Genomic DNA, 27266 nt, shown 5'->3' with positions numbered 1-27266 from the left:
TATATGTTTGAGTAAAATGAACATTGTTCTTTTATTCTTTGAACTACTGACAACATGTCTCTGAAATTCCAAGCAAACATTTTGTATTTATTTGCAAAAAATGATAAATGGTCAAAATTACACAAAAGGTGCAGCGCTTTCAGACCTCAAATAATGCAAAGACAACAAGTTCATATTCATTTAGAAACAATACTGATATTTTAACTCAGTTCAGAAATTAATATTTGGTGGGATAATCAGTGGGCCCTTAGTTTTTTTCCAAAGCTGAATTTTGACAGTATATCACTACGTCATGTATTATGGAGTCCATCTAGCATGGAAAAAACAAGTCATATGCATCATTAAATCCCCAAATTAATGATAAATTAACTCATCCCAATAATGAGTTCACCTCATCATTGATGATCAATCACCAAGTAAATACCAATAATGCAGGTCCCATTGCCCGAACTGGTCAAATTTAAATCATTACTGCAAGATTTTACTAAACACAGATTATGAATATGGTAAATGACAGATGCAATAGATTTTCTTCCAAATGAATTTGATCTATTTATTCATCATACTGAAAAATGCCTACAACGAACCCATGACTTAAGGAATATCTAATTCCATTCTGCAGCTTCAATTAGTAAAAGGCTGAAATCATAGAATTAGTAATTAAAAATGAATAGAGTAACAATAGTCTTATTGTTGTGTTAATTTCAAGCTGCACATTAAATTTGTGATCCTAATTTGAGGCTGTATTTGATGAGTGGAGAGTATTTTGGTTGGCAGTGGGCCTCCCACAGAGCTGAACCACCATGGCGGTGGCGGGAGGTTAGCAGGGAGGGCTGATTCAGGTGACATGATCCGGGCTTGGGAGAGGATCTGTTCCCTGGGAAGAAGTGACTCAGGCCTGGAGCTCATCCAGAAAAAACATGCAGTCTTTGTGCTCCACACACACACACACACACACACACACACACACACACACACACACACACACACACACACACACACACACACACACACACACACACACATGCGCCCACATACACACACGCACCTGCACACGCCAACCCACTTCAATATAAATTACCTGCGTCATCTTTTCCTGGTTAGTGAGGTGAGACTATGAGGGTATTTTTCCATTTCAGACAGACAGAAGAGATAAAAATATAACATTGTCGGCCTGCTTTTTGGATCATGAAAAAAAGACAGCCATTTCCATCCCAAAACGAAACTTTTAGAAGACCAAAATATCAATATTTAAAACATATTAAACCATATGCAGGCATGTCACCATTCTTTGTTATTTATTTACTTTGTGCATGAATCTGCAATATATCTTCAAATGTGAATGAATATTTACATGGAACGTTTTCACACAGAAATCACAAAAATGTATTAATATATTTACAAAATGTTGAAGTTTAACCAAGGAGTCAAACTTGGGCCTGACTGATTTCTGTAACTCTGTCTCCCCCTGCAGGCGGACTGCAACAACTACATCCGTCTGTTGGAGTTCCTGAAAGACGGTCGCGTCTACGTGTGGCTCCTACGCCTTTGACCCCCAGTGTGCATTCCTGGTGAGTGTGTCCATCATCTTCGTACTTCTTGGCAGCAGCATGTGAAGAATCGACTGCAAACAAGTCATTATCTGTTCTGTGTTTGAGTTAGCAGTGGTTTTAAATTGCAGACAGAAACGTAAATATTTTATTCAGTTTTCATGTAAAATGTCTAGGTGCCTAGAAAATAAAACATGTTTATTCTACTTTTTGTGCAAATAGAAATCTGAGGAGAATTTTTTTTTGGATTTTCATGTGGTTATAGAACCACCTCACACTGAATCTACAGCTCACTCTGATCCTCACTGGCGCCTTTGGGCTGCTCTGAGCAGAAGTAGTTTAGTTTCACCCAGTCGTGTTTTATTCTGTCATCCTGCAGCACCTTCCCTCCTTCACCTTGGAAAAAACAGAGGATGGAGCAGTGAAGATGGAGACTGGGAAGGGCAAATGCCCCTTTGAGCCCAGTCAGCGTTACACAGCTGTAATGGCAGGCAAGTGCGAAAACTTTGGATGAGTTCTCAACTGGCTTAATTCATGCTTCCCAAGCCTGCTCTGTTATAAATGTTTCTCTTTCTTCTCTCCAGATGGCATCCTGTACACAGCAGCCACCAGTAACTTCCTGGGAACTTCCTATGACATCTCCAGGCAACGGGCCCCGAGCAGGAGCGCGTCCGAACCGACCCAATCCATCAACTGGCTCAACGGTGAGGCGCTCAGAGGTTCTCCGGCACCCAAACACACACATTTGATCTTAATGTCACGTCTTGCGAATGACCTTCCTGGACATTTGTTGTTGTTGCTCATGCATTCAGACCCGGAGTTTGTGAGCTCGGCGTTGATAGAGCAGGCCCCAGACAGCAACCCGACCGGAGACGATGACAAATCTACTTCTTCTTCACCGAGATGGCCAAAGAGCACGATCTGTACACCAAGTGCCGAGGGTGGTGCGGGTTTGCAAGGTAACCCAGACATTTGACGAAATTGACTTAATTGCATTTCTTTTTTGGCTTTGCTGGTAAATATAACCATCTGATTGTTCAGTCTGACGTGGGAGGGATGAAGACTCTGCAGCGACGATGGACCACCTTTCTCAAGGCCCAACTGGTGTGTGAAGACAAAGCGAGTGGTCAGCGCTACAACATCCTGACAGATGTTTTCACGACTCAACACTCCCCAGGAGACCCCAGCAGCACACACTTCTATGGGCTGTTCACCTCACAGTGGTAAGGACAGTCAGAGAAAACAATTACCTAAAAATATGCTTTATAAAAGGGTTAAATATGTGGGCAAAAATTGTACAGCAGATGGCAACAACCTTTTTTCTGGGTATTAATTCAGAAATATTTAGGAAACATTTTACCATGGTGTGATACAGACACGTAAGACAAAATAGTTTTGTAATTTTGCCCCTTTTTATGTTTCTTTTTTCCAGGGAGCCCAATGATATTTCAGCGGTGTGTGTCTTCAGTCTGTTTGACATCAGCAAAGTGATGGACGGTCCTTTTAAAGAGCTGAAGAAGACATGTGAGAACTGGAACAGTCCTGAGACTGTCCCCACACCAAGACCAGGCCAGGTACCGAACTCCACCGCTCTTTCTGCTTTCATTAATACATTTTGTTTTCCCCTCATTTAACTATTTTCTTTCTTCCTTATTTATTTATTTATTTATTTATTTACTATTTAGTGTTTGAACAGCGACTTAAAGGCTCAGGGATTCGGATCCTCGTTGAAACTTCCTGATAAGGTGCTGACTTTTGTGAGGGATCACCCTCTGATGGAGAACAGCGTCACTGCAGCGCCTCTGCTGGTCCGGAAGGGAATTAAATACACCAAGCTGGCTGTGACGCTGATGGGCGAGGCAGAGGACCGGAGAGGAGCCGTCCTCCATCTTGGAACAGGTCAGAAGAAAGGAATAGAAATTAAGCTTCTAACATATGACTGTTTTGAGTCACTGTGTCACTACATTTTAAACTATTCATTCAGGCAAGTTTTTAAATGCTCAAACAGTTGATTGGCTTAAAACTCAAGTATTTAAAACATGGCAGCAGAAAATAAAATTCAGTTTGTATTAATTTAGTTTTGACTTTTTCTTTATTTGAACTAAAATAAAACATTTTAATGGTTTCTGTGTTGTAGATCGTGGGGAGCTCCACCAGGTGGCGGTAGCGAACCAGAATGCAACTTTACTTCAAGAGATTCCTCTTTTCTCACCGCAAGAGCCTGTCAACAATATAATAATGCATCAGGTAAAGCAGTAGCTTTTGTCTCCCACATCCAGCCCTTCATTTATTCATTTAGCTTGTTGAATCTTAAAATTAAATAGCTAGTTTCAGTGTGTGTTGGTTCTGTAAGCGGTCGCTGTGTTTCCAGGGCCGAGCGCTGGTGGGCAGCCCGCAGTCAGTGGCTAAAGTCCAGACTGAAGGCTGCGCTCAGTACTCCAGCTGTGAGGTCTGTGCCAGAGCCAGAGGAGTTGGCTGTGAGTGGAGCGCAGAGGACAAAACCTGCAGATTCACACTCACAGAGTGAGTATAACAAATCTACCCTAGATTTTCTGAAGCTTAAAATCTAGGTTAGATTATCCCTATGTTTATAATGTATATGTTTTGCTTCATTCATCAAATATTTATCAAGATTATTCTTACATCACTGAAAGTAGTCCAAGACAGAGTAATGTATTGTATCACAGCTTTTGGTGCCTTTTTTCCTAAAGAAAAGATATAAAACTTCAGATATTTCACAAAGAGATATTAACATTCATGGAAAAACCTTACATAACCTTATATTAAAGCAGAAAGTACTTTGATTTTTAGTCTTTGTTTTGTCACCTTTTATTTTCTAAACAACCAATTAACATTTTTTTGCTGCTTTACTTCACAGTATTTCGCCAGAAAGTAGAGAAAATAGGAAAAATCTATTTTTTAGATTGAGAAATTTCAATTTATCATTTTTCTTTTGCTAAATAATTATTTTATTATTTTTTGTCACTTTATTTTATTTTATTTACTTGCCCTGGGTTGGATTAATAACAGTTATTTTACAACAGTAACTAAAGTAGCTAGCTATACAAGAGGTCCATTGTTTTACACCTATCTTGTTCTGTTAGACCTTATTTGTGATAAGTAATAATAATGAATGACCAAACAGTCAGAAAACATAAGAAGAAAAAAAAAACACATCACATAATTAAAAATAACAAACCTAACATAGTTATTGAACAAAAGGAAATAGAAGAACAAACATTAGCCAACAATCTGAGTGATTCTCTGTTTTTCTGCTTCCAGTCCTGGTTCAGGTGACGTTGTGGATGAGGCCTTAAAAAGGTGTGATTCTCAAGCGGGTAAGCAGATCCAGGTGTCATATAAGATGAGCATAGGTTTCTTTTTTGTTGTTGAACCTTCACGTCTCGTGGTAAATACTGTTTTTAAGCTCCTTTACTTCCCTGTGCTGTAGGACGATGCAATCCATCCACCAAGGAGCTGAAAGTCTCCCCTGGGCTGCAGATCCTGTTGCCATGTGTCCAGCTTTCTCCTCGGCCTTGCAGCTGGGAGTATCCTCCCCACAGACACACCAGGCAGCACCACTCTGACTTGGCTGTGACCGTGACAGAGGAAAACCTGGGCCACTACGTTTGCACATGCCAGGTATGGATTTATTTTTGTGTCCATAGAGCCTTACAAAAGTATCTATGGTGACTCATCTTTATGCGATAGAGCAAGATATTTTTTTATAAACACACCAACATTCAAGTATTGATCTTAGTCAATACTTTTCCCAATCACCTTTCACAACATTTAGCTGCTGGTCATTTGGGATTAGTCTCTAGCAGCTTTGCACATATTGAGACTGAAAATGTGTCTTTGCAAAACGACTCCTGCACAGTTAGATTGGATGGAAAGCATGTTATATTTATATTCATTATGTCTGTATGTAAAGTTTCCTGTTTGGCAAGAAAGCTGACTCAAATCACTAATCAAATCTGTCTAATGGCATAAATAAAGTTGATTAATTGATTATGAACTGAACAGAACATCTTCTATTTTAACTGTTCCTCATATGGCTGGCAGTGAACTCTAAATGGTAAATATTTTTGAAATATTATTATTATTAATAATAATAATATTTATAATTATCATTTGTAATATATTATAAGTATTCACATTGATGATGATGATAATGATGATAATAATGATAGGATGACAATTGAATATCTAAGTTTTTTCAACAAAAGATTTCTTTAAAAATATAATTTATTTATTTTTTTCCCCACTTAGCATCTCCACAAACCTTTTGCTGCTCTATTGCACAAAGTTTGTAGTTTTAACTAAATAAAATGCAAACTTCAGAGTTTAAATTCCTTTGAAGGCTCTGTAACACACTTTTTACTTTATCGCAGGAAGTCATTGCCTGAAAGATATATTTTTTGTCTTTCAGGAGGGAGGACCTAACGTCAGAGACCCGACCCCTGCCGACGAGCAGCTTTTTTCCTGAACCTGGAGGAACCCAATGCTAGAGGATCATCTGCCCTGGATGGAAACCGGCATCACTTAGCAATCTATGTCCTTTTTTTCTTCTTAGGTCTAGTATGTGGAGCGTTTCTTCTCTGTTTCTTAAACAGGAAAAACAGCACCCGCTCGTGCAATCGCGCTCCTGATAACTCGTTGTCATCGGGAAAGGAGCAGAAATTGCTGTGCTCCTCGACAACGCCGCAGTCCCATAGCAGCTCCAGCATGGTGTCAGACGGATTCAGGTCGTCGGAAAAACAAAACGGCAAGACGACGTCAACCACGGCCACAACCCTGCTCAGCAGTCAGGGTAATGGTGGCCCCCACATTAACAGCTTCAGCAGCTCCAGGATTAGCAGCAACCCGAGCAATGGGCATTCTCTGTACAGCAACTGCGACACCAGTGGCAGCGGACTGAAGCTCAACTCCGAGATCCTAGTAGCGAACACGCTGGGGAGGACGGGGACGAGGGACTGGGCGGCCAGATTTGGGAGAGAAGGAGGTGGGGAGGGAAATGGAGGATGAATTGCTGGGAGCGAGGAAGAAAGGACAAGAGGACGAATTTGTCAGTTTGTCGGAATTTCAAGCTCCTCTTGCACCGTGTGAAGAAAGCTCAATATGAAGGAAACATTCTGCAAACTGCAAATTAACTCAATGCCACTTTAGGTACTGCCAAATGCCTTTGAACGGGAGCTGTGGCATGAAGAGAGAGACTAGAGATCTATGAGAATATAAGTCAAAGTCTTCAGAGGACTTCTATGAATGGACTGAAGCTCACCATAAAAAATATAAATGTGTGAGACACCACTGTTGTATCACTCAGGAGAGCCACAGCTTACATTGTTTGGATGTAAACGGCAAATGTAAATAACTGAGATGTGAACATGAAAGTCAGTCATCATATAATTCCAATGTTAGCAGGAAATCAAAGATGAAATTCCTACCTGCGTAGACGTGGAAAAGCCATATTTTGTTGTCGTACTGTCTGTCATTCACCTGGAACTTCAAAAGGCAAAGTGCACTTCAGTTTTAGCTCCTTTCTCTGTAACTAGGTGTCGCTAATTCTCTGTCTCTGTGGTCGCACCGCTCATACCGCACACCCTGATGGATCCGAACGCACCAAAGGACTGCTGAGCCACGCAGGGCCCGGTTCTGGGACCAGTCTGGGCCCCATTGACGGAGAGATGTCACTGTCAGAGACTAAAGGACCAAAGACAGAGCTGTCCCTGTCGACATGACTGTTGTTCCCTAGAGCTTCAGTGATTCAGGGTCAGATTCCTGTCTGTGTTTGGGAGCCGACCCGCTTTCCAGATTATCGAAACAAGTCGAACGTCTTTCAAATGATGTCTTAAAGAATGGACCTTTTTTAACTCAGAGCCACCGGCGCCTCATTCTGTGAGTGGATTTCAACAAAAATGTCTTGAGGTTTTTTTTGTCATGTGTTTTATAATAAAAAAAAAGAGTCATGTGTTGTCATTACAGCTTCTTATTTTTTCTCTGAAATCATTAAATTATTACAAAATGTAATTATTTCTGATTGAAATATTCACTTGGATAATGTTTGTCCGATATTAAAGTACGTTTGGTGTTCTGAATCCAATTCAAATTCATTTAAAACTAAACTTTATTTATTCCAAAGGGCAATTACATGTTATTGTAACTCGTACCTTTCTTCAAAGAGTAGCAGTCAGTATGACAGCGGCTCTGAAGAAGCTCCTGACTGAAGACTCAGTAAGATGACACTCAGGATTTTCCATATTATGAAATATTGAATTGTGACACTGTTGAGTTTTATTAGATAAATGGAATCCTGAATTAGAGGGTAATTTTTATTGACCCATCAGTTTACAGTGTAAACACTCCTGTGACAACAATGTATATTGTAGGGTAGAAACTGATGAAGTCGACATCAGAAGATGTCTCTGAGGTAAAACCATTTCTACATTTGGGTACGGGAATGACAGTTTTTGTAACTTTGACATCAGGACTAATTTAGTTTTATTCAGAATTTAAAAAACATCCTGATCTCCAGTTTCCCTCCCTTTTGTTGCATCTCCAACATAATGAGACAAGAAACAGCTGTAAGATTAAATTCAACTCAAACTTGATTTATTGACATCTTTATTGGTAATCAGAAAAGTAAAATTACATAGTGTTACATTATTGCATTGCATACAATTTATCCCAAAATTGTTTCTTAACTTTGTGAGTGAAGTTGCTCAGCTTTGATTTTTTAACTTTCTGCATTGATGGACAATGCAGAAATACAAAACCCAATGCCAAGCAATTCTTCAGAACAGTATCCTTCAGTTTCAATTTAAAGCTTATATTTTAGCTTTATTATAAAGAAATAGAATCACCAACTGGCAAAAACACCTTGATCATCTAAAATGCAACTTGTCATTTATTCTTGATTTTTTTCATGAAAACAAAACAGAAGAGAAAGAATTTCATTTTAGGATAAGCTCTGTTAAAGTTCGCCACGATTGTTTTCTTTGCGGTTTATGAAGTCCCAGACGTCCTGCATTTCCTTTCTGTAAACCTTTACATCATCATTGGCCTTTTGAATCTTTTTACTTAAATATTTATCGATTGCTCTAGGGAGTTTTCTCAGGTAAATGTTCCTCTGTGTTATGAGTTTCAGTCGCTTTACAACAAGAGAAATCTTGTCCATATCTTCCTGAAATCATCTACAAAACGTGTAAGTTCATCGTCCAGCTGTGCCTGTTGGCAAAAAATTTTCCATAAAATCCAAACTCAATTATTTTTTATTGAATAATTTTTATCAACTAATCACATTTAAACACAATGCTGTGAGCCCAGAGACCCACCTTCTTTTCGGCTGCTTCATTCAGTCCACCCTCATAATATTTTGTGAGAATTTCCTGCAAAATTACAGAAAAAAATTAATGACCTATTAATGCATTTCGCTCGGTAAGAGTTCCTTTATAGCAGGATGGAATACAAAGCAAATTTCAATCATTGTAGGAAAGTGGAAAAAAAAATTAGTCTGAAAGCAGAAAAAAATATTTTCAAAAACAAGTCAATTTGATTTTGAGTTAAAAGCAAAACATTTAAAATTACACTATTTTTCCTTTTCAAAGTTCTGTATTTGTTCAGCTATCGAGCTAAATGTGTGTGCTTGTATTATTCCTTGCATGATAATGACCAAACATTGTCTATCAAAAAAAAATCTGAGCAATAAATACATAATTTATTTACAGTATTTAATTTTACCATATTTTGCTCTGCTACTAGTGAGTTTGTGACATGAACCAGTGTAAACAGAGTGAAGATGAGAAGCAGTCCTTTGGTGGCTCCAGGTACGTCTGCTGCTGCCATTTTTCTGGAAATTAAAACTGAACATTTTTGTAAAATTAATAAAATAAGACTAGAGTGAAATGTTGCTCTTTCAACAAATCTTAATGTTTTAACACATCTTACCAGTAGGATCAGAGAAAGAAGAGCTGTTTTTCCAGATGCCAACAGAAGAAATGACTAAACCCGGCTCAAACATATCTTAAATACTCCTCAGGTTTTCTGTTTTATGTCACGCCTCCCTCTGTGTGTCCTGCCTCTTATGAAATTCACACAAAACTTCTTTCAGTTTTACTTTACAGCAATAGAGACAACATGTAAGTGAAATACATCTATTGCACAGTAACCTGTTGGTGTTAGATGGTTATATCTTGGCTTTAATGACTGTCATGCCATAACTATTTTATCGGAACTAATAACCAGAAACATAAATAAATAAGTCCATCTTATGATGACATATATTCACACAGAACCCACAGTTATATCGAATTATGAAGTCTGAATTACATATTTGGGATGAAAACAAAAGTACAATTTTACTGTTCCTTTAAAATTGTATTTTTTCAATTGTTTCAAATTATTATAAACTGCTATTGCTTTTAATGTCAATGACTTTGTCAATAATTGGTTGAGGCTTTACCATTTTGGGAACTTATCAATGCTTTTTAAAGGTATTTAGAAAAGTAGGTTTAAAAAGCAGCATCTTCATCTGATGTTTCAGAAAAACCCTGCTGAGGTTTCTGACTGCAGCTTTTATAGTTCACTATAGTAAGATGGCTTTCATGAAACTCACATTTAGCCTGGCACACTTGTTTTTTCCAGGATAAGATTGACTACAACATTATATAACATATACAACAAGTGTTGAGCTTGTATGCTGTTACAGTAAACCATGCTACTTTACTGGAAGGTGAAACATGCAAAGGTGATTTCTGAGAAGTGTAAATGGGAGTCACACCTGTTTTGGACAGAACCCAAACTGAAAGATGTGTGACGTGTGAGGAGACACGAGAACGGATTTGTGTCTCCTCATGCTAAAAATTACCCAAATTTTATCTTTCGTTTGTTTCTTTCTGTCTTTTGATAAAGCCGATAATCAGTAAAGATGACATAAATGCAATAAGGTATGAGGATTTTCTGTAATATTATTTTTCTAAATAGAGGTTATTAATAAAATCTTTCAAAACAAGGACTTAGTGTTTACAAATCTTGTAGCCAGCTGTACGTATAGTAGTAGTGATGATCAATTACATTTTAAGTAAATAATAAAAAAACACTCAAATAATGTTTTTAGTCCCCCAGTCTCCAGCTTGAGTTAAAGCTCTAAATAAGTTGTTGAAATTATTAGAAATGTACAAACATACAAGTTTTGGTTATTCATCCAGAAGCTTCTTGTCAGGTTTCTGTGCTGCCTTATCTTACATCATCAGAACTTTATTATGGCCTCAACAAAACACTGATTTTGTTATTGTTAAGGGAATTTGTGACAATTTTGACAGTTTATTTAGGATCATTGGCTATTTGCAGCCAAACTTTAAGTTCCTGGTAGATGTCATGAAGCTTAGGCGTAAATTCAACCTGGGAGACTCGATCCAGCACATTCATCTCGCAATCGCCACGTCCTACTTCAACCAATCACGGCTGGAGCAACTCTCCTTTGGGCCTATCATCATCCAGGACCGTCTTCAAAAGCCAAGCTACCAGAGGGTCGACCCGCTCGTCGCTGTGCACAACCAGCGCGTCAGCCGTGCTCTCTTTTTACGTTTCCGACGTTCAGCTAGCTGGTCTCGGCAGCCTCCCGTCTGTCCCTGGTCCGCAGGAGGATCACAGATCGTCCTTTCCTTCTTTTACCGCCCAGGTCCAAGGATTATACCTCGGCCGCCGGCTGCACTTCTGTTGTCTCCCAGCGGCTTCCCTCCGATCCATCTGCCGAACCTCGCCCTCCTTTAGCCTCCAACGGCGGCGGCGAAGCAGAAATTCACCTCTACATGTCGTGGACGTAGTCCGTCATCCGCCTGGTTCCCCGCTCCGGCTCACGTTCGCTTAATTGCTGCGGCTCTCCGACGCCGCCCCGCAGTCGTGCGCAGGTCGTCCCCACGACCTGCCTTGGTTCCTCCTGCTCTCCCGGCTCCTCTCACCACGGATTTGCTTCACTAACTGGACAGTCTCCTCCTGTTTGTCTCCGGCAGAACGCTGCCTCCGGACCACTGCGCTCACTTCCGCATGTCTCGGCTCCCAGCCGGCTCTTCCTCATCATACCGTAACCTCTCCCGCCTTCGAGGGCGTTGCCAGGTAAGACGTACCCGCTCCTGTCTAGTTTATCAGCCGTTGGCTCAGCTCTATCAGCGCATCAGTACTTTAACTCATGTTCGTCTCGCCCCGTGCGGGTCAGTCTGTGCGTCTCAGAGACTTCGGAACGCTTTGTGCAAGCAGCGACCCTGGGTTTCAGCCCATCTCGGTCTAACCGGTTCTTCGTTCAGCCCCATTCTGGCCGCCGAGCGCCGCGGCCCTCTCCTCCTCTTTGCTCGCTTAAATCGCTCTGTCCTGTCCAGAGCCCCAGTTCGCTTCTCGGCTCACCCCGCTCTTTAACCCAGGCCCGCCGGCCGTTTGTCACAGCTCGGCTCCTTTAAACAGAATGTCATCGGGAGAACGGTTTTTCTTTAACGTTTATGGACGTGTCCGGGTGTTCGGTTCGATAAGGGTATTGGTCCACCGTTGCTGCTTTCTTATTTTAGGGGTTGTGCGGTTTGAATATCTTTATTACTTCGCGTAATTCTGTCTATTTCCTAATTTCAGCAGGTGTAGTTGGTCGATCTCCGGTGCGGCTCACGTTGGCCGCCGAGAGTGGCGCTCAAGGCGATTTCGTTTTCTAAGCGGGTCAAGGTTCGCGTCTTTGCTTCTCGCGTCTGTTATCTACTCACCGAATTCATGAACCGACATGTTCGTCGGTTTCGGCAAAATTTGGCACATATGCACTTCGCTCTCTTTCGTGGTTACATGATAATCAACACGTAGGGAATTATAAAAAAAAAAAAAAAAAAAAATCACACTCAGCCATTGCACTGGTGGTTAGAAGATCCCCGTTTGCGCAGAACAAGAACCCACGCCCATCAGGCAGCCGATATGCAGCGGTCATATGTCCAAGCAGCAGCCCCGTCCATCATTAAGCCACACTGACAGCTTCCACTGCTCTAATTGGGGCGGACGGTTCTCAGCCCACTTCATTGGGCCAGCGTAGCACTTCACGGATCTCGTCCCAGAACGTGGCAGAATGGTTCTCATCATCGTCAGAAGCCGCTCGCAGGCCCTAATCCCATGGCCTTTCTGCATCTACCATACGTTCCTCCCCACGTCAACCGCAAATGTAAAATACTTGGTAGAATCGGGAGTTTCTTCTGTGTTGTAGATTCAACCGATGTTCAGGAATCAGACTCTTCGTCTCTGATGCTTGCTATAACTGAACTGGCCTCTGGAGATAAATGTTTAGTTTCAAATGAAGAATGTTTAGTCTAACAATCAGCGTTGTCTCCGAGCAGCGTGCTCCGATCACCTCAATCTCGCCTCGACACGATTCAGCCTCATGAGCATCCTCGTCTGTCGGTTCCGTCTCGTTTCAAGGAGTCGCATGCACTGCCATGCATCAAGGAGTCCATCAACTGTACATGCCGTCAGTTCGACACACGTACACATCGACCCGGCCAATTCTTTCCCCACGACGCAAAGGTCACTCATGCTGTCGTGGCTTCTGGCGGGCAATCGCGGCTGGACTCGCGGCAGTCCTCCCCACTTCAGTCTCAGTTGCACCCTTCAGCCGATCAAGTGACTATCTTTCTCTGGCGTTCCAGCAGATCGCCAGCCAATGTCGACTCATGGTGCGGCGTCTTGCTCTCGTTTCGGCTCCTGTAGGTATCCTGTCTCGTTCTTCCCCTATTTTCGCACCTTCTGAACATCCCCTTTTTTTGGGGGGGTTTTTACAGGACGGGTGAGGGTTCCGATTATTTTGGTGGGCCGCATTCCATAAGCCGGCTCGTCTCTTAACAATCCAGCTCGATTCAATCCCTCAATTCAATATAATTGCTCCAAGAATTCGAGAAACTCAGGAAGCCGACAAAGTTAAGTGGCTGCCACTGGATCGTCTCTTAACTCAGCCGCTAACAACCTCTTGCGTCTAAGACCTTTAGAGACTTATTCGCTAAACAAGTAAGTCGTCAGCATAATCACCCGAGTCTGGAAATTAACATAAGTCTCACTACTAATTCAGCAGGTTTCATATATACGTGCAACTCGAATGCGTTTAAGGTAATGTAAAGCCTCAAGCCATGCTAACAGCTCTCGGCTCTCTCATGGTCTCCCGCTACCATTTGCTGGACAAATTAGAAATAATTATGTGATCAGAATTGTACCTTTCATTCATTTTCTCTTCTGCATGCCTGGTAGAACTTGCTCGGCCTATGAAAGGAGCCAGGTCTTTCGCTGCCTGCGACCCACCGCCATCGCTCTCCCTGACCTAATCATCTTTTAGAACCGACTCTCGACTAAATAACTCTCCACATTTCTTCCCGCATTTCAGCTCGTATTGCACCAAATCAGGCTTCGCCCTATTTACTCCTTCCTCGTTAATGTTCACCCGGCAACCCGGCACCAAGTTCTGCCCGCTACAACTCTTCCTCCTTATTCCTTTAGAATAGCCACCATTCACACTTTCATCGCTCGCCGTCTTGATGATCGTCGAGCCAAACTTCCGTTCGCAATCTTCCCTGGCGTTTACAACGGCCTCTCTAAGCGCTAAACGAAAGGCGCTACCATCTATTTCGCTTACACAGGCGGTTCGGCATCACCGCTGTCCGAAGTGTTCCTACAGCTTCTCTCTGCTGCTCTGCCGTGGCCGACCTCAGCCTTCCGTTCTGTCAGACCAGAACTTTCAGCGTGCTCGAAGCTCGACGACTATGTCAGCAAAGTGAGTTTCCTGTCAAATAACTGGTGGTGGAGAATAGCTTTCCTAACTCTCATTTCTTCTAGGGTCCGCCGGCCCGTCGGCCGGGTCAATCAGGGCGGCCCGACGGCCCGGCGTGCTGCCTCATCCACCAACGCCTATCAGCCTAGTCAGGCTGCAGGCCCACCAACGCCTATCAGCCTAGTCAGGCTGCAGGCCCACCAACGCCTATCAGCCTAGTCAGGCTGCAGGCCCACCAACGCCTATCAGCCTAGTCAGGCTGCAGGCCCACCAGCGCCTATCAGCCTAGTCAGGCTGCAGGCCCAACAGTGCCTATCAGCCTAGTCAGGCTGCAGGCCCAACAGTGCCTATCAGTCTCATCAGATTGCAGGCCCAACGGTGCCTATCAGTCTCGTCAGATTGCAGGCTAACGTGCCTATCAGTCTTGTCAGATTGCAGGCCCTCCAGCGCCCATCAGCCTCGTCAGGCTGCAGGCATCAGCGCCTATCAGTTTGCAGGCTGCAGGCTTACCGCGCCTATCAGTTTGCAGTCTGCAGGCTTACCGCGCCTACCAGTCTCGCCAGACTGCAGGCTAACAGTGCCTATCAGTCTCGCCAGTCTGCAGGCCCACCGGCGCCTATCAGCCTGCCAGGCTGCAGGCCCGCCAGCGCCTATCAGTCTCGCCAGTCTGCAGGCTATCGTGCCTACCAGTCTGCCCGGCTGCAGGCCCCCAGCCTACCAGTCTTGCCGACTGCAGGCAACAGCGCCTATCAGTCTTGGCAGTCTGCAGGCCATCGTGCCTATCAGTCTCGCCAAGCTGCAGGCTCATCATCGCCCATCAGTCTCGCCAGTCTGCAGGCTACCAGTGCCTATCAGTCTCGCCAGTCTGCAGGCCCTTCAACGCCTATCAGCCTAGTCAGGCTGCAGGCCCACCAGAACCTCAGTCTCGCGACTGCAGGCCTAGCAACGGCAGCCTCGCCCGCGTCGGCTGACCAGGCTCCAGCGACGCGGCCGCTCCTAGTCCCCGACTGCAGCGCCTTCCGCTGTCGAGCCGACGTCGCCAGACTGCAGGGTCTCATGCGCTGTCCGCCCGCCAGTCTCATCGACTGCAGGCCCCTCAACGCCTATCAGCCTAGTCAGGCTGCAGGCCCACCAGAACCTCAGTCTCGCGACTGCAGGCCTAGCAACGGCAGCCTCGCCCGTGTCGGCTGACCAGGCTCCAGCGACGCGGTCGCTCCTGGGCCCCTACTGCAGCACCTTCCGCTGTCGAGCCGACGTCGCCAGACTGCAGGGTCTCATGCGCTGTCTGCCTATCAGCCTAGTCAGGCTGCAGGCCCACCAGAACCTCAGTCTCGCGACTGCAGGGCCTAGCAACGGCAGCTTCGCCCGTGTCGGCTGACCAGGCTCCAGTGACGCGGTCGCTCCTAGTCCCCGACTACAGCACCTTCCGCTGTCGAGCCGACGTCGCCAGACTGCAGGGTCTCATGCGCTGTCTGCCTGTCAGTCTCGTCAGACTGCAGGCCAACGGGCCTCGGCCCGGCACCCTCTCTTTGGGGGGAAGACTGTCCGAGCTCGGCCGAGCTGATGTCCTGCCCGCGGTGATCCGCGACTCACAGTCTTCAGCCGGGCCGAGCGCCAAAGATTCTGTATCATTAAATCTCTAACTGCTATTCTCTTCTCTGTGTGAGTCTCTCCAGATTGAAATGATGTTGTTTCGTCACAATGCCTCATATTTGCTGAAGTGATCCAGATCAAGGATGGCGTGAAATAACAGAAACAGTCACATTACTGTGCAAAGCTTACATCAGTTTCTCTTTTACTCATGCAGTAATGTAAGTAAATAATCACTTTCTTATTTCTGTAAGATGAAAATGCCGGGCAGGGGTCTCAAACTCCAGTCCTCGAGGGCCACAGTCCTGCAACTTTTAGCTGTGCCTCTGCTGCACCACACCTGAATAGAATAATTAGGTCAGTAAGGCTCTAGAGAACTGATCTACACAACGATGAGGTAATTAAGCCATTTCATTCCAGCGTTTTTTGTACCTGTGGCACATCTAAAAAGTGCAGGACTGCGGCCCTTGAGGACTGGAGTTTGAGATGGGAGTTATTTCCTTGAACTGAAACAGGTAGAGAAGAGTAATTTTCACACCTGTATATTGAGTATGTGTGTGTATAAACACACACACCCAGGAATCTAACAGCACTGGAAAATACCCATTTGCTATCAGATCACACAAACCTGTTTGTCTTCTTCCATGAGCCTTGCCACACATTTCTTGCTTAATATAATCCATTAAATATGAAAATACAAAACTAATTTCAGAACAGCCTTCCCTTCACCAAAGGAGAAGAAAAAGAAAACAGTTTTAAACTTGAAACATTTTGCTTGGAGCTTCATGCAGAGATCACATGCAGAGACAAAATTCTGTTTCACATCTACAATGTGGTAGATCTGTTGTATTAAGCAGCTTTAAGATGTTGAAAAACATTTTGCTGCACATGCATTTCCAACTTCCTCCCTTGTTAACTAAAATGTGTTAAAAATACTTGTGATTTTTGTGGACATGTTTGGTTTGTTCCGCTGAATGTCTTACCGGGCTTCACGCTTGTTCACTTCTGAGATACTAAGTGCAAACTTAAATGTAAAATATAATATTTACACAAAATGTGTTTTAAGTTGGAAACTCTAGTTTTTGCTTTATTTCTGTTAATTGTAGAATGGGGTAGGCTATAATTAAATTAGGAATTAAAGTACATCTTTAAAAACATGGTCTATTATTTACTTGTTGTTCCTGTAAAAAAAATCCAAAGGACCAATGCATGACACTAAGCATTCCTGTATGCTGCCGTCATTTTCTGTCATGCCAACTGATGATGCACTTTCTCAAAAGCTGGGTGATAATGATAATGAAACTAAAGTTCACATCGGTGGAGTCTGGTGGCTGACAAGTAACCTGAAGGGAACATACTGGTAAACAGTTGTGGTCTGGTTCGTGATTAGTTTGGTTTTTAACAGTCCGTCAGGTGACAAGTGACCAGAAGAATATTTAAAGAAGTCTGCGCTGTCTTGTCACAAGCTTTGTTTTTATCTGTACATCTGTCATTCATCCAGCAGGTAAGGTCTGCCACTGAACAATTTAAGTTCCTATATTGCTAACGGAGCCTTGAAATATCCAAATGTTCTTCAGTTAATTTTACATGAACTTTTATGTATTTTATTCCAGGAATCATGGTCATCCATGTTAGACCCACCACAGGACTGCTGCTCCTCTTCAGTCTGTTGGCTCTGATCAATCTCTCAAACTCACTGCTTGATGAAAAATCTCTGGTAATGAAGCTTTATGCTGTATTTTTCAAATCTAGGTTTATATGTTTCCATCCATGTGTGTACCTGTTAACCTTCATGTAAAGCAGAGGACACAATGTTTAAAAATAAGGAATATCTCTTAGTGAAACGAAAACAAATGAATAAGTTTCACTTTCACTTTTTTATTGTAATTTTTATGTAAATAAAGTCTTCAAATTATAATTCTAAGTTCATAGTGTTATTTGTTTCATTATAAAGTTCTTTCTCTTGTAAAATTTCAGGATATTCTACGTGAATACTTCCAGGGTGGAATAAAACAAGCAGCCAAAAAGAAGGTTTGTTGATTGTAGCTGACATGATATATTCAACATAATTTGTCAATTTTTATGGTTAATCAAATGCTCTCTGTCTAATGAAATTCATTTCTTCCAGGCACAACTCATGAAGGAAGCTACACTGGCGGAAATCTATTTTGAACAGCAAATTCAGAACCTTTATCCGATTCTGCAACAACTGATAACAGCGACAAAAGATTCTTTGTCTCTGCGAGAACTCAAGGATGTCATCATAAACTTTTTAGCTGAGAAGAAATCTGGCTTCGCTGAAGTAAAGAAATCTTTTGAAAAGGAAATTGAGGACATTTGGGCTGTAATAGAGCTCCAAGTATATGACTATGATGAGCTGTAGTTGGTGTTATGTAGTTAATGTGGAAGTGTGTATGTGACATTTTTCTTTTGTTTGCTTCTCGTTTTCTGTAAAATTAATCATCTATAAACACAACAATGCAAGATGAAATAAATTAAATATATGATAGAAGAATGATGATTTTTTTTGTTTCAGGCTCATAATTGTGTTTGTTTCCAAGTGTGTAATAATCAAAGACATAACTATAAAATATATTTGGATCGTACCAATCTGTGAGAGTCTCTGGAGTGATATTATCCAGTCTATGCAGTAAGCAAGAATATTTTTGAGTGGAGTTTCACAGGAGAGCAATGGTCATGTTAGGTCTTTACCAAATGATATTTAACGTCTCGTCTTCTGAAGCTATTTTTCTACTGGGGTAAGGCATCAGGATATAATGTTTTTCTTCACCATTGCAACCATTGGAACCACTTTGTTGATATATTGCCTCAACGTGGCAACTTGAGATGTGACTTGAGCTTTTCCTGAAATGCAGTGACTGCCCATAAACTGCTGAAAGTTTTTCTGCAAAATATCAATACTTGTGGCACTTAAACTATGCAACACATGCTTTTAAAGTAATTCAATTATATTCATAAAACTTCTCATGGAATCAAGTAGAGGCAGTTTGCATAGTTTCACTTCCTTTTCAAATATTTATTGACTACCAGGAGAAACAATTCATTTATTTGAAAAGAAAGGGCAACAACCAGTTTTGGTGTAAGTATTTACCAAAGTACTGCCCAGATTTTTCTTTTGATGAGTTTATAACATGCTGAACTAACTTTTTTCCACTATAAAACACTGTTGTTAGTTCCTGCCTGCAAATTGCCTCTGTCATTCTAGTTTTTAAAACATTTGGTAATAACTTTGATTCAATAAACAGACTGATATTTGTTTTTCAAGCAAGAGTAGAATATTATACAACAGATACAGTTTGACTTGAGCTCACATAGGTTTCTTTTTCTTGATATTCTCCTGCCTGCAGTTACTGTAAGCCCTGATATTTTACCTTAAGATGAAACATCCCAAACCTGTTTCACACAGTATCTCACTTTAAATGTGTGTTTTGAAATCAGAGACTATGTTATCAAGACATAAACTGCTGGTAGATGTTGGATTGTTGGAGGAGACTAGAATTCATTCAGTCGTTTTCTGTCTCTCATCAGTTAAATTTCTACCTATTCAGTAAAAAGGTAAAGAACATCAAAAACAGATCAAAGAGTTTTACTTCACATGATTAATAACCATATGGATGGAACATTTTTTATATAAATGATAAAAATCAATATCTAATATCCACATTTATTTAGTCAGTTTATCCCTGCTGTTTATTTGTTAGCTATTAGTCACTTTACTGAATTTATACCATAAAATATATTGTATGTATATGGTAAAAGTGTGGCTGCTGGTTTATATAAGAATACCTTTTTTTTACAGTGCCTAACTTTTTAGTCCAGTATCTCAACATTTGTAGATTTTTTTTTTCTCAAATCACAATGAACAATTTTATTGTTAAACATTTTACCAGTGTGCCTGTTTTGCTTAAGCATCTTTTCAGGAATTTTTGAGAAATACCCAAAGGGGCAATGCATGACACAAAGCATTCCTGTGGGTTGCTGTCATTTTCTGTCATGCCAACTGATGATGCACTTTTCAAAAGCTGGAATAATAATGATAGTGAAACTTAAGAAGTGGCTCACATAGGTGGAGTCTTCAGGTACCAGGTGACCTGAAGAGGATTTAAAGCACTTGTAGTCTGCCGAGTCATTAGTTTGGTTTTCATCTGTGCATCAGCTCTTCTGCTATTCATCCAGCAGGTAAGGTCTGCCACTGAATAATTAAAGATCATATATAACATTGTTACAGAGACTTAAAAGATACATCTCATGTGTACTTCTACTACTTTTATCTAATCTTTTAATTCCAGTAATCATGATCATCCATGTTAGACCCACTACAGGACTGCTGCTCCTCTTCAGTCTGTTGGCTCTGATCAATTTCTCAAACTCACTGCTTGATGAAGAAAATCTGGTAATAAAACTTCATACAAAGTTTTGTTTTGATATGTAAATTCATGCCTCCATCACTGTGTGCTTTTTAAAACTTCATCTAAAGCAGAGAGGACAGTGTTTTAGATGAACAGTAGGTTAAGGAATCTCTTTAAGCAAAAGTTTAAAAAAATACAGAAGCTTTAATGTCAACAAGGAATAAATTTTTATTGTAAAGTGTGTGTTTTTACTACTCCCTCATAATATAAACTTTTTCAATTTTCAGGATATTTTACATGAATACTTCCAGGGTGGAATAAAACAAGCAGCTGAAAAGAAGGTTTGTTGACTGTAGTTCACATAATGTATTCAATATAATTTCTCATATTACATATTAATTAAATTCTTTTTGTCTAATAAAATATTTTTTTTTTCTAGACACAACTCATGGCAAATCGTTTGTTGGAGGAATACCATCTCGAACAGCAAATTGAGAATCTTTATCCGATTCTGGGACGACTGATAGCAGCAACCGAAAATACGTCACTGCGAGAACTCAAGGATGCCGTCATAAAGTTCATTGCCAAGAAACAAACTGAGTTTGCTGAAGAAAAGAAAGCTTTTGTAAAGGAGATTGAGGACATTTGGTCTGTAATAGAGCTCAAAGAAGACGAGCATAATGAGCTGTAGTTGGTGCTGCAACTGGTTTATGTGAACGTGTAAATGTGACATTTTTGTCTTGCTTGTTTGGTGGAAGTATAATTATTTTCTGTTTCAGGCTTTTTGTGATCAAGTGTGTAATAATAAAAGACATAACTATAACATGTAATTTCAATCTGGAGAGACTCAGACACAGAAAGAAAGCGATTAGAAAAGTTTATTGACGTGCATAAATTAAGTCTTCGGCACACGGGCCCCGGCTAAGGACATCAAGCTGTGATTGTGATAAACTCGGATGAGCATTCCCGATGCTGATAGGAATGTCATCCCCCGGGACCCGATACTGGTGGTGGAGGTCGGTGAATGAGGTATGCCTGGGAGAGGAGGTGGAGAAGGGGTGGAGGTGGGTTGAGCGCAGCAGCGAAGCGGAAGACGCCTTGGATGGACGTCCTTATCAACAGGGGCATGGTCGGTGATTGGCTGCAACATGGCTTGGTCCAGCGATGATTGGTTGTCGGTGATTAGCAGGATGCGCCGATTGGATGATGCGGGTGAAGCTAAAGAGTCTTCCAGTTTGAATTTGCGCCTAGGCTTCATTTGATTGCACTAATGTATAAAAGCTGCTAGACAAATAATTGTACTATTTTTAATACTGTTCTTTGACAAGAAACATGTAAACTTTGGAAATGTGGATTTAACTTTTGTAATTGCTACTGTCAAATATATGTAAAGCAATTGTAATGCACAGTTTCATTATTAAATAAATCATATTAAATCAATCTCAATCAATCTAAAAAAACAGACTTCTGACATTGTTTTAGTCTGTTTCATTACATTTTTAATTTAAAATCTAGAGTATTTTTTATGTCTAATATTTCAATGTTTTAGTTAAATGAGACAAGATTTATTCTTTTCGTAAAATTTCACATGAATACCTTCAGGGTGGAATAGAACGAGCAGCCAAAAAGAAGGTTAGTTTTCTGTAGTTGACATTATGCATTCAACATAATTTGTTGTTTTACATGATTAATCAAATGCTCCGTGTCTAATTAAATGAATTTTTCCTAGACACAACTCCTGATGGAACTTATGTTGGAGGAATACCATCATGAAAAAGAAATTCAGAACCTTTATCCGATTCTGCAACAACTGATAACAGCAACTGAAAATTCTTCATCACTGCGAGAACTCAAGGACGTCATCATAAACCTCATAGTCCAGAAGAAAACGAAGTTTGCTGAAGAAAAGAAAGCTTTCGAAAAGGAAATTGAGGACATCTGGGCTGTAATAGAGCTCCATGAAGACGACCGTGTTGAACTGTAGTTGGTGTTATGAGTTCATGTGAAATTTTGTCTTTCGTTTGTTTTTTTGTCTTTTTGATAAAGCCGATAATCAGTAAAGATGACATAAATGCAATAAAGTATGATGATTTTCTGTAATGTTGTTTTTTTAATAGAGGTTATTAATAAAATCTGTTCAAAACAAGGACTTAGTGTTTATAAATCTTGTAGCCAGCCGTACGTATGGTAGTAGTGATGATCATTACATTTTAAGTAAATAATAAAATGTAACTCTCAATGTTTTTAGTCCCCCAGTCTCCAGCTTGAGTTAAAGCTCTAAATAAGTTGTTGAAATTATTAGAAATGTACAAACATACAAGTTTTGGTTATTCATCCAGAAGCTTCTTGTCAGGTTTCTGTGCTGCCTTATCTTACATCATCAGAACTTTATTATGGCCTCAACAAAACACTGATTTTGTTATTGTTAAGGGAATTTGTGACAATTTTGACAGTTTATTTAGGATCATTGGCTATTTGCAGCCAAACTTTAAGTTCCTGGTAGATGTCATAATGTTGTTTCATCACAATGCCTCATATTTGTTGAAACAGAAACAGTCACATTACTGTGCAAAGCTTACATCAGTTTCTCTTTTACACATGCAGTAATGTAAGTAGATAATCACTTTCTTATTCCTGTAAGATGAAAATGCCAGGAGTTATTTCCTTGAACTGAAACAGGTAGAGAAGAGTAATTTTCACACCTGTATATTGAGTATGTGTGTGTACGTAAACACACACACCCAGGAATCTAACAGCAGTGGAAAATACCCATTTGCTATCAGATTACACAAACCTGTCTTGTGTGATCATGTCTTCTTCCATGAGCCTTGCCACACATTTCTTGCTTTGTATAATCCATTAAATATGAAAATACAAAACTAATTTCAGAACAGCATTCCCTTCACCAAAGGAGAAGAAAAAAAAACAGGTTTAAATTTGAAACATTTTGCTCAGAACTTCATGTCCAGAAGCAGAGAGCACATGCAGAGACAAAATTCTATTTCACATCTGCAATGTATTTGTTAACTGAAGAATGGGACATAATTAAATTAGGAATTAAGATACATTTTTAAAAACATGTTTTTTTTTTATTATTTACTTATTCATTTGAAAATACTCAAAAGAGCAAATGCATGACACTAAGCATTCCTGTGTGCTGCTGTCATTTTTTGTCATGCCAACTGATGATGCACCTTTTCAAAAGCTGAACTGATAACGATAATGAAACTAAAGAATTGGTTCACATAGGTGGAGTCTAGCAGGTACCAGAATTTAAAGCACTTGTAGTCTGCCGAGTCATTAGTTTGGTTATTATCTGTGCATCAGCTCTTCTGCTTTTCATCCAGCAGGTAAGGTCTGGCACTGAATAATTAAAGATCCTATATAACATTGTTACAGAGACTTAAAAGATACATCTCATGTGCACTTCAATTAGTTTTATGTGAACTCTTATGTATTTTATTTCCAGTAATCATGGTCATCCATGTTAGACCCACTACAGGACTGCTGCTCCTCTTCAGTCTGTTGGCTCTGATCAATCTCTCAAACTCACTGCTTGATGAAGAAAACCTGGTAATATAAAATAATCTAAGACAGTGCAGATAATGTTTAAAATGATGAACTAAAAGTAGTAATTTAAGGAATCTCTTTTTGCAAAAGTAAAAAAAAAAAAAAAAATACAGAAGCATTAATGTTAACAAGTAATTAATTTTTATTATAAAGTGTGTGTTTTTACTACTCCCTCATAATATAAACTTTTTTAATTTTCAGGATATGCTACATGAATACTTCCAGGGTGGAATAAAACAAGCAGCTGAAAAGAAGGTTTGTTGACTGTAGTTCGCATAATGTATTCAACATAATTTCTCATATTACAAATTAATTAAACACTTCTTGTCTAATGAAATTAATTTTTTCTAGACACAACTCCTGGCAGATCTTCTATTGGAGGAATATCATCATGAACAACAAATTCAGAATCTTTATCCGATTCTGCGACAACTGATAGAAGCAACTGAAAACACGGCACTGCGAGAACTCAAGGACGTCATCATCGACTTCATAGTCGAGAAAAGAACTAAGTTTGCTGAAGGAAAGAAAGCTTTTGAGAAGGAGATTGAGGACATTTGGTCTGTAATAGAGCTCCAAGAAGACAGCTATAATGAGCTGTAGTTGGTGCTGCAGCTGGTTTATGTGAACGTGTAAATGTGACATTTTTCTCTTGCTTGTTTGGTGGAAGTATAATTATTTTCTGTTTTGGGCTTTTTGTGATCAAGTGTGTAATAATAAAAGACATAACTATAACATGTAATTTGATTGCACTAATGAATAAAAACAAATAATTTTACTATTTTTAATACTTTTCTTTGACAAGAAACATGTAAACTTTGGAAACGTGGATTTAACTTTTTTAATTGCTCTGTCAAATATATGTAAAGCAATTGTAGTGGACAATTCAATTATTAAATCAATCATGTTAAATTATGGGATTATTGTCTCATCAATCCTTTTTGTCTACTTTCCAACTTAGTTTAACATTTTACCAGTGTGCCTGATTTTCTTATGCATCTTTTCAGCAATTTTGCAATTTTGATGGATGGAAGAATCTATCCAGATAGTTTACCTTCTTCCATCAATAAAAACTGAATTAAGAAAATGAAATAAAGAGGAAATTATTGGGGATCAAGATAAGTTTGTGCCTATTACAAGAAGGGACCAAGAATGACGTGAAAAACTAGGAAATGTTATTTCTCTGTGTCTTTTTACACCAGTTTCTCTTTTATGTTAAGTCATGACGTGAAAGAGATCTTACATATTCCTGTAAGATGAAACTGCCAGGAGTTATTTCCTTGAATAGAAGAGAAACATGCAAACCTGAACTGTGCAAACCTAAATGGAAAGGACAACATTAACACAAACTGGGTTTTAAGTTGGAAACTCTTATTTTTGCTGTATCTTTGTCAATTATGGAATATGATATTATCACATTAGAGGTTAAAATTATCATCATTATTATTATTTTTTTTTTTTACAAAGGACCTTGTTCATTTACTTGTTTCTTTGAAAAAAACTCAAAGGACCAATGCATGACACAAAGCATTCCTGTGAGCTGCTGTCATTTTCTGTCATGCCAACTGATGATGCACTTTTCAAAAGCTGGACTGATAATAATAATGAAACTTAAGAAGTGGTTCACATAGGTGGAGTCTTCAGGTACCAGGTAACCTGACGAGGATTTAAAGCACTTGTAGTCTGTCGAGTCACTAGTTTGGTTTATCTGTGCTCTTCTGCTATTCATCCAGCAGGTAAGGTCTGCCACTGAATAATTAAAGATCATATATAACATTGCTAACGGAGACTTAAAAGATCATTCTCATGTGTACTTCTATTACTTTTATCTAATCTTTTAATTCCAGTAATCATGATCATCCATGTTAGACCCACTACAGGACTGCTGCTCCTCTTCAGTCTGTTGGCTCTGATCAATCTCTCAAACTCGCTGCTTGATGAAGCAAAACTGGTAATAAAGCTTCATACAAAGTTTTATTTTGATATGTAAATTCATGCCTCCATCACTGTGTGCTTTTTAAAACTTCATCTAAAGCAGAGAGGACAGTGTTTTAGATGAACAGTAGGTTAAGGATTCTCTCTTAGCAAAAGTAAAAAAAAATGCAGAAGCTTTAACGTCAACAAGTAATAAATTTTTATTGTAAAGTGTGTGTTTTTACTACTCCCTCATAATATAAACTTTTTTAATTTTCAGGATATTCTATATGAATACTTCCAGGGTGGAATAAAACAAGCAGCTGAAAAGAAGGTTTGTTGACTGTAGTTCACATAATGTATTCAATATAATTTCTCATATTACATATTAATTAAATGCTTCGTGTCTGATGAAATACATTTTTCTAGACACAACTCATGGCAAATCGTTTGTTGGAGGGATACCATCTCGAACAGCAAATTGAGAATCTTTATCCGATTCTGCAACGACTGATAGCAGCAACCAAAAACACGTCACTGCGAGAACTCAAGGATGCAGTCATAAACTTCCTAGCCAAAAAGAAAATGAAGTTTTATGAAGAAAGTAAAGATTTTGTTAAGGAGATTGAGGACATTTGGTCTGTAATAGAGCTCCAAGAAAACAGTCATAATGAGCTGTAGTTGGTGTTGCAACTGGTTTATGTGAACGTGTAAATGTGACATTTTTCTCTTGCTTGTTTGGTGGAAGTATAATTATTTTCTGTTTTGGGCTTTTGTGATCAAGTGTGTAATAATAAAAGACATAACTATAACATAATTTGATTGCACTAATGTATGAAAACGTCTATCCAAATGATTTCACCATTTTTAATACTGATTGTTGATAAGAAACATGTAAATTTTGCAAATGTGGATTTAACTTTTTTAATTGCTACTGTAATTAAAAAAAGCGATTGTGATGGACAGTTTCATTATTAAATGAATAATGAATAAATCATATTGAATTGTGGGATTATCACTCTTTCTCTGTGTTAATAATCAAAGCACTTTTAAATTATCAGTGTTGATTCACAAGACATGGATTCAACCTTTGAGCTGAGGAGAAGGGATCAAATGACAAAACTGGAGTAGAGGTGTCAAACTTAAATAAAAGCTGAACTAAAACTTAAAACATAGACGGTATAATCAGCCAAACAGGAGAAATGTTTATTTATGTTTTCCTGAAACTTTAACAGGATGATTTCCTAAGAATGTCCAGGACAGTAAACATTCGATCAGACTTTTAAGCTAAAGAAAATTACACAAGACATCCAAACGTGCAATTCATCAATGGTCCCTGAAATCAAACTCAGCAGAAGATAAGATGTCTGGTCAGTCTGAGAACAGCTTCTCCTTTTCTTCAACAATTGACCATGACTTTCAGTAACCCTCAAAAGAAGTGTTACTTTTTATAGGTTGTTTAGATGCAGTTAAACATTTACTGACAGAAGGTGGCTA

The 27266-nt window shown here is 39.9% G+C and overlaps 1 protein-coding gene across 1 annotated transcript in view; it reads left to right on the top strand.

The window, feature by feature from the left end:
• sema4f (sema domain, immunoglobulin domain (Ig), transmembrane domain (TM) and short cytoplasmic domain, (semaphorin) 4F) overlaps positions 1-7580 on the top strand; it is a 53432-nt gene extending 45852 nt beyond the window's left edge. The window contains 17 exon segments of the mRNA XM_055051204.1: positions 1475-1530; positions 1532-1571; positions 1930-2041; positions 2135-2254; positions 2363-2431; positions 2434-2481; positions 2484-2509; positions 2592-2773; positions 2983-3124; positions 3236-3449; positions 3688-3797; positions 3922-4073; positions 4833-4888; positions 5002-5192; positions 5983-6007; positions 6010-6529; positions 6531-7580. Of these exon segments, the coding sequence (XP_054907179.1) occupies positions 1475-1530; positions 1532-1571; positions 1930-2041; positions 2135-2254; positions 2363-2431; positions 2434-2481; positions 2484-2509; positions 2592-2773; positions 2983-3124; positions 3236-3449; positions 3688-3797; positions 3922-4073; positions 4833-4888; positions 5002-5192; positions 5983-6007; positions 6010-6529; positions 6531-6675 (2208 nt within the window). The 3' untranslated portion in view covers positions 6676-7580.
• The last annotated feature ends 19686 nt before the right edge of the window (positions 7581-27266 follow it).

The sequence above is a fragment of the Poeciliopsis prolifica genome, unplaced genomic scaffold, assembly GCF_027474105.1.
Source record: "Poeciliopsis prolifica strain line A6 unplaced genomic scaffold, Auburn_PproV2 SCAFFOLD032, whole genome shotgun sequence".
Classification (NCBI taxonomy): Eukaryota; Metazoa; Chordata; class Actinopteri; order Cyprinodontiformes; family Poeciliidae; genus Poeciliopsis; species Poeciliopsis prolifica.
Note: the sequence above shows the minus strand (reverse complement) of the source record. Positions and strands in the feature narration are given on the sequence as shown.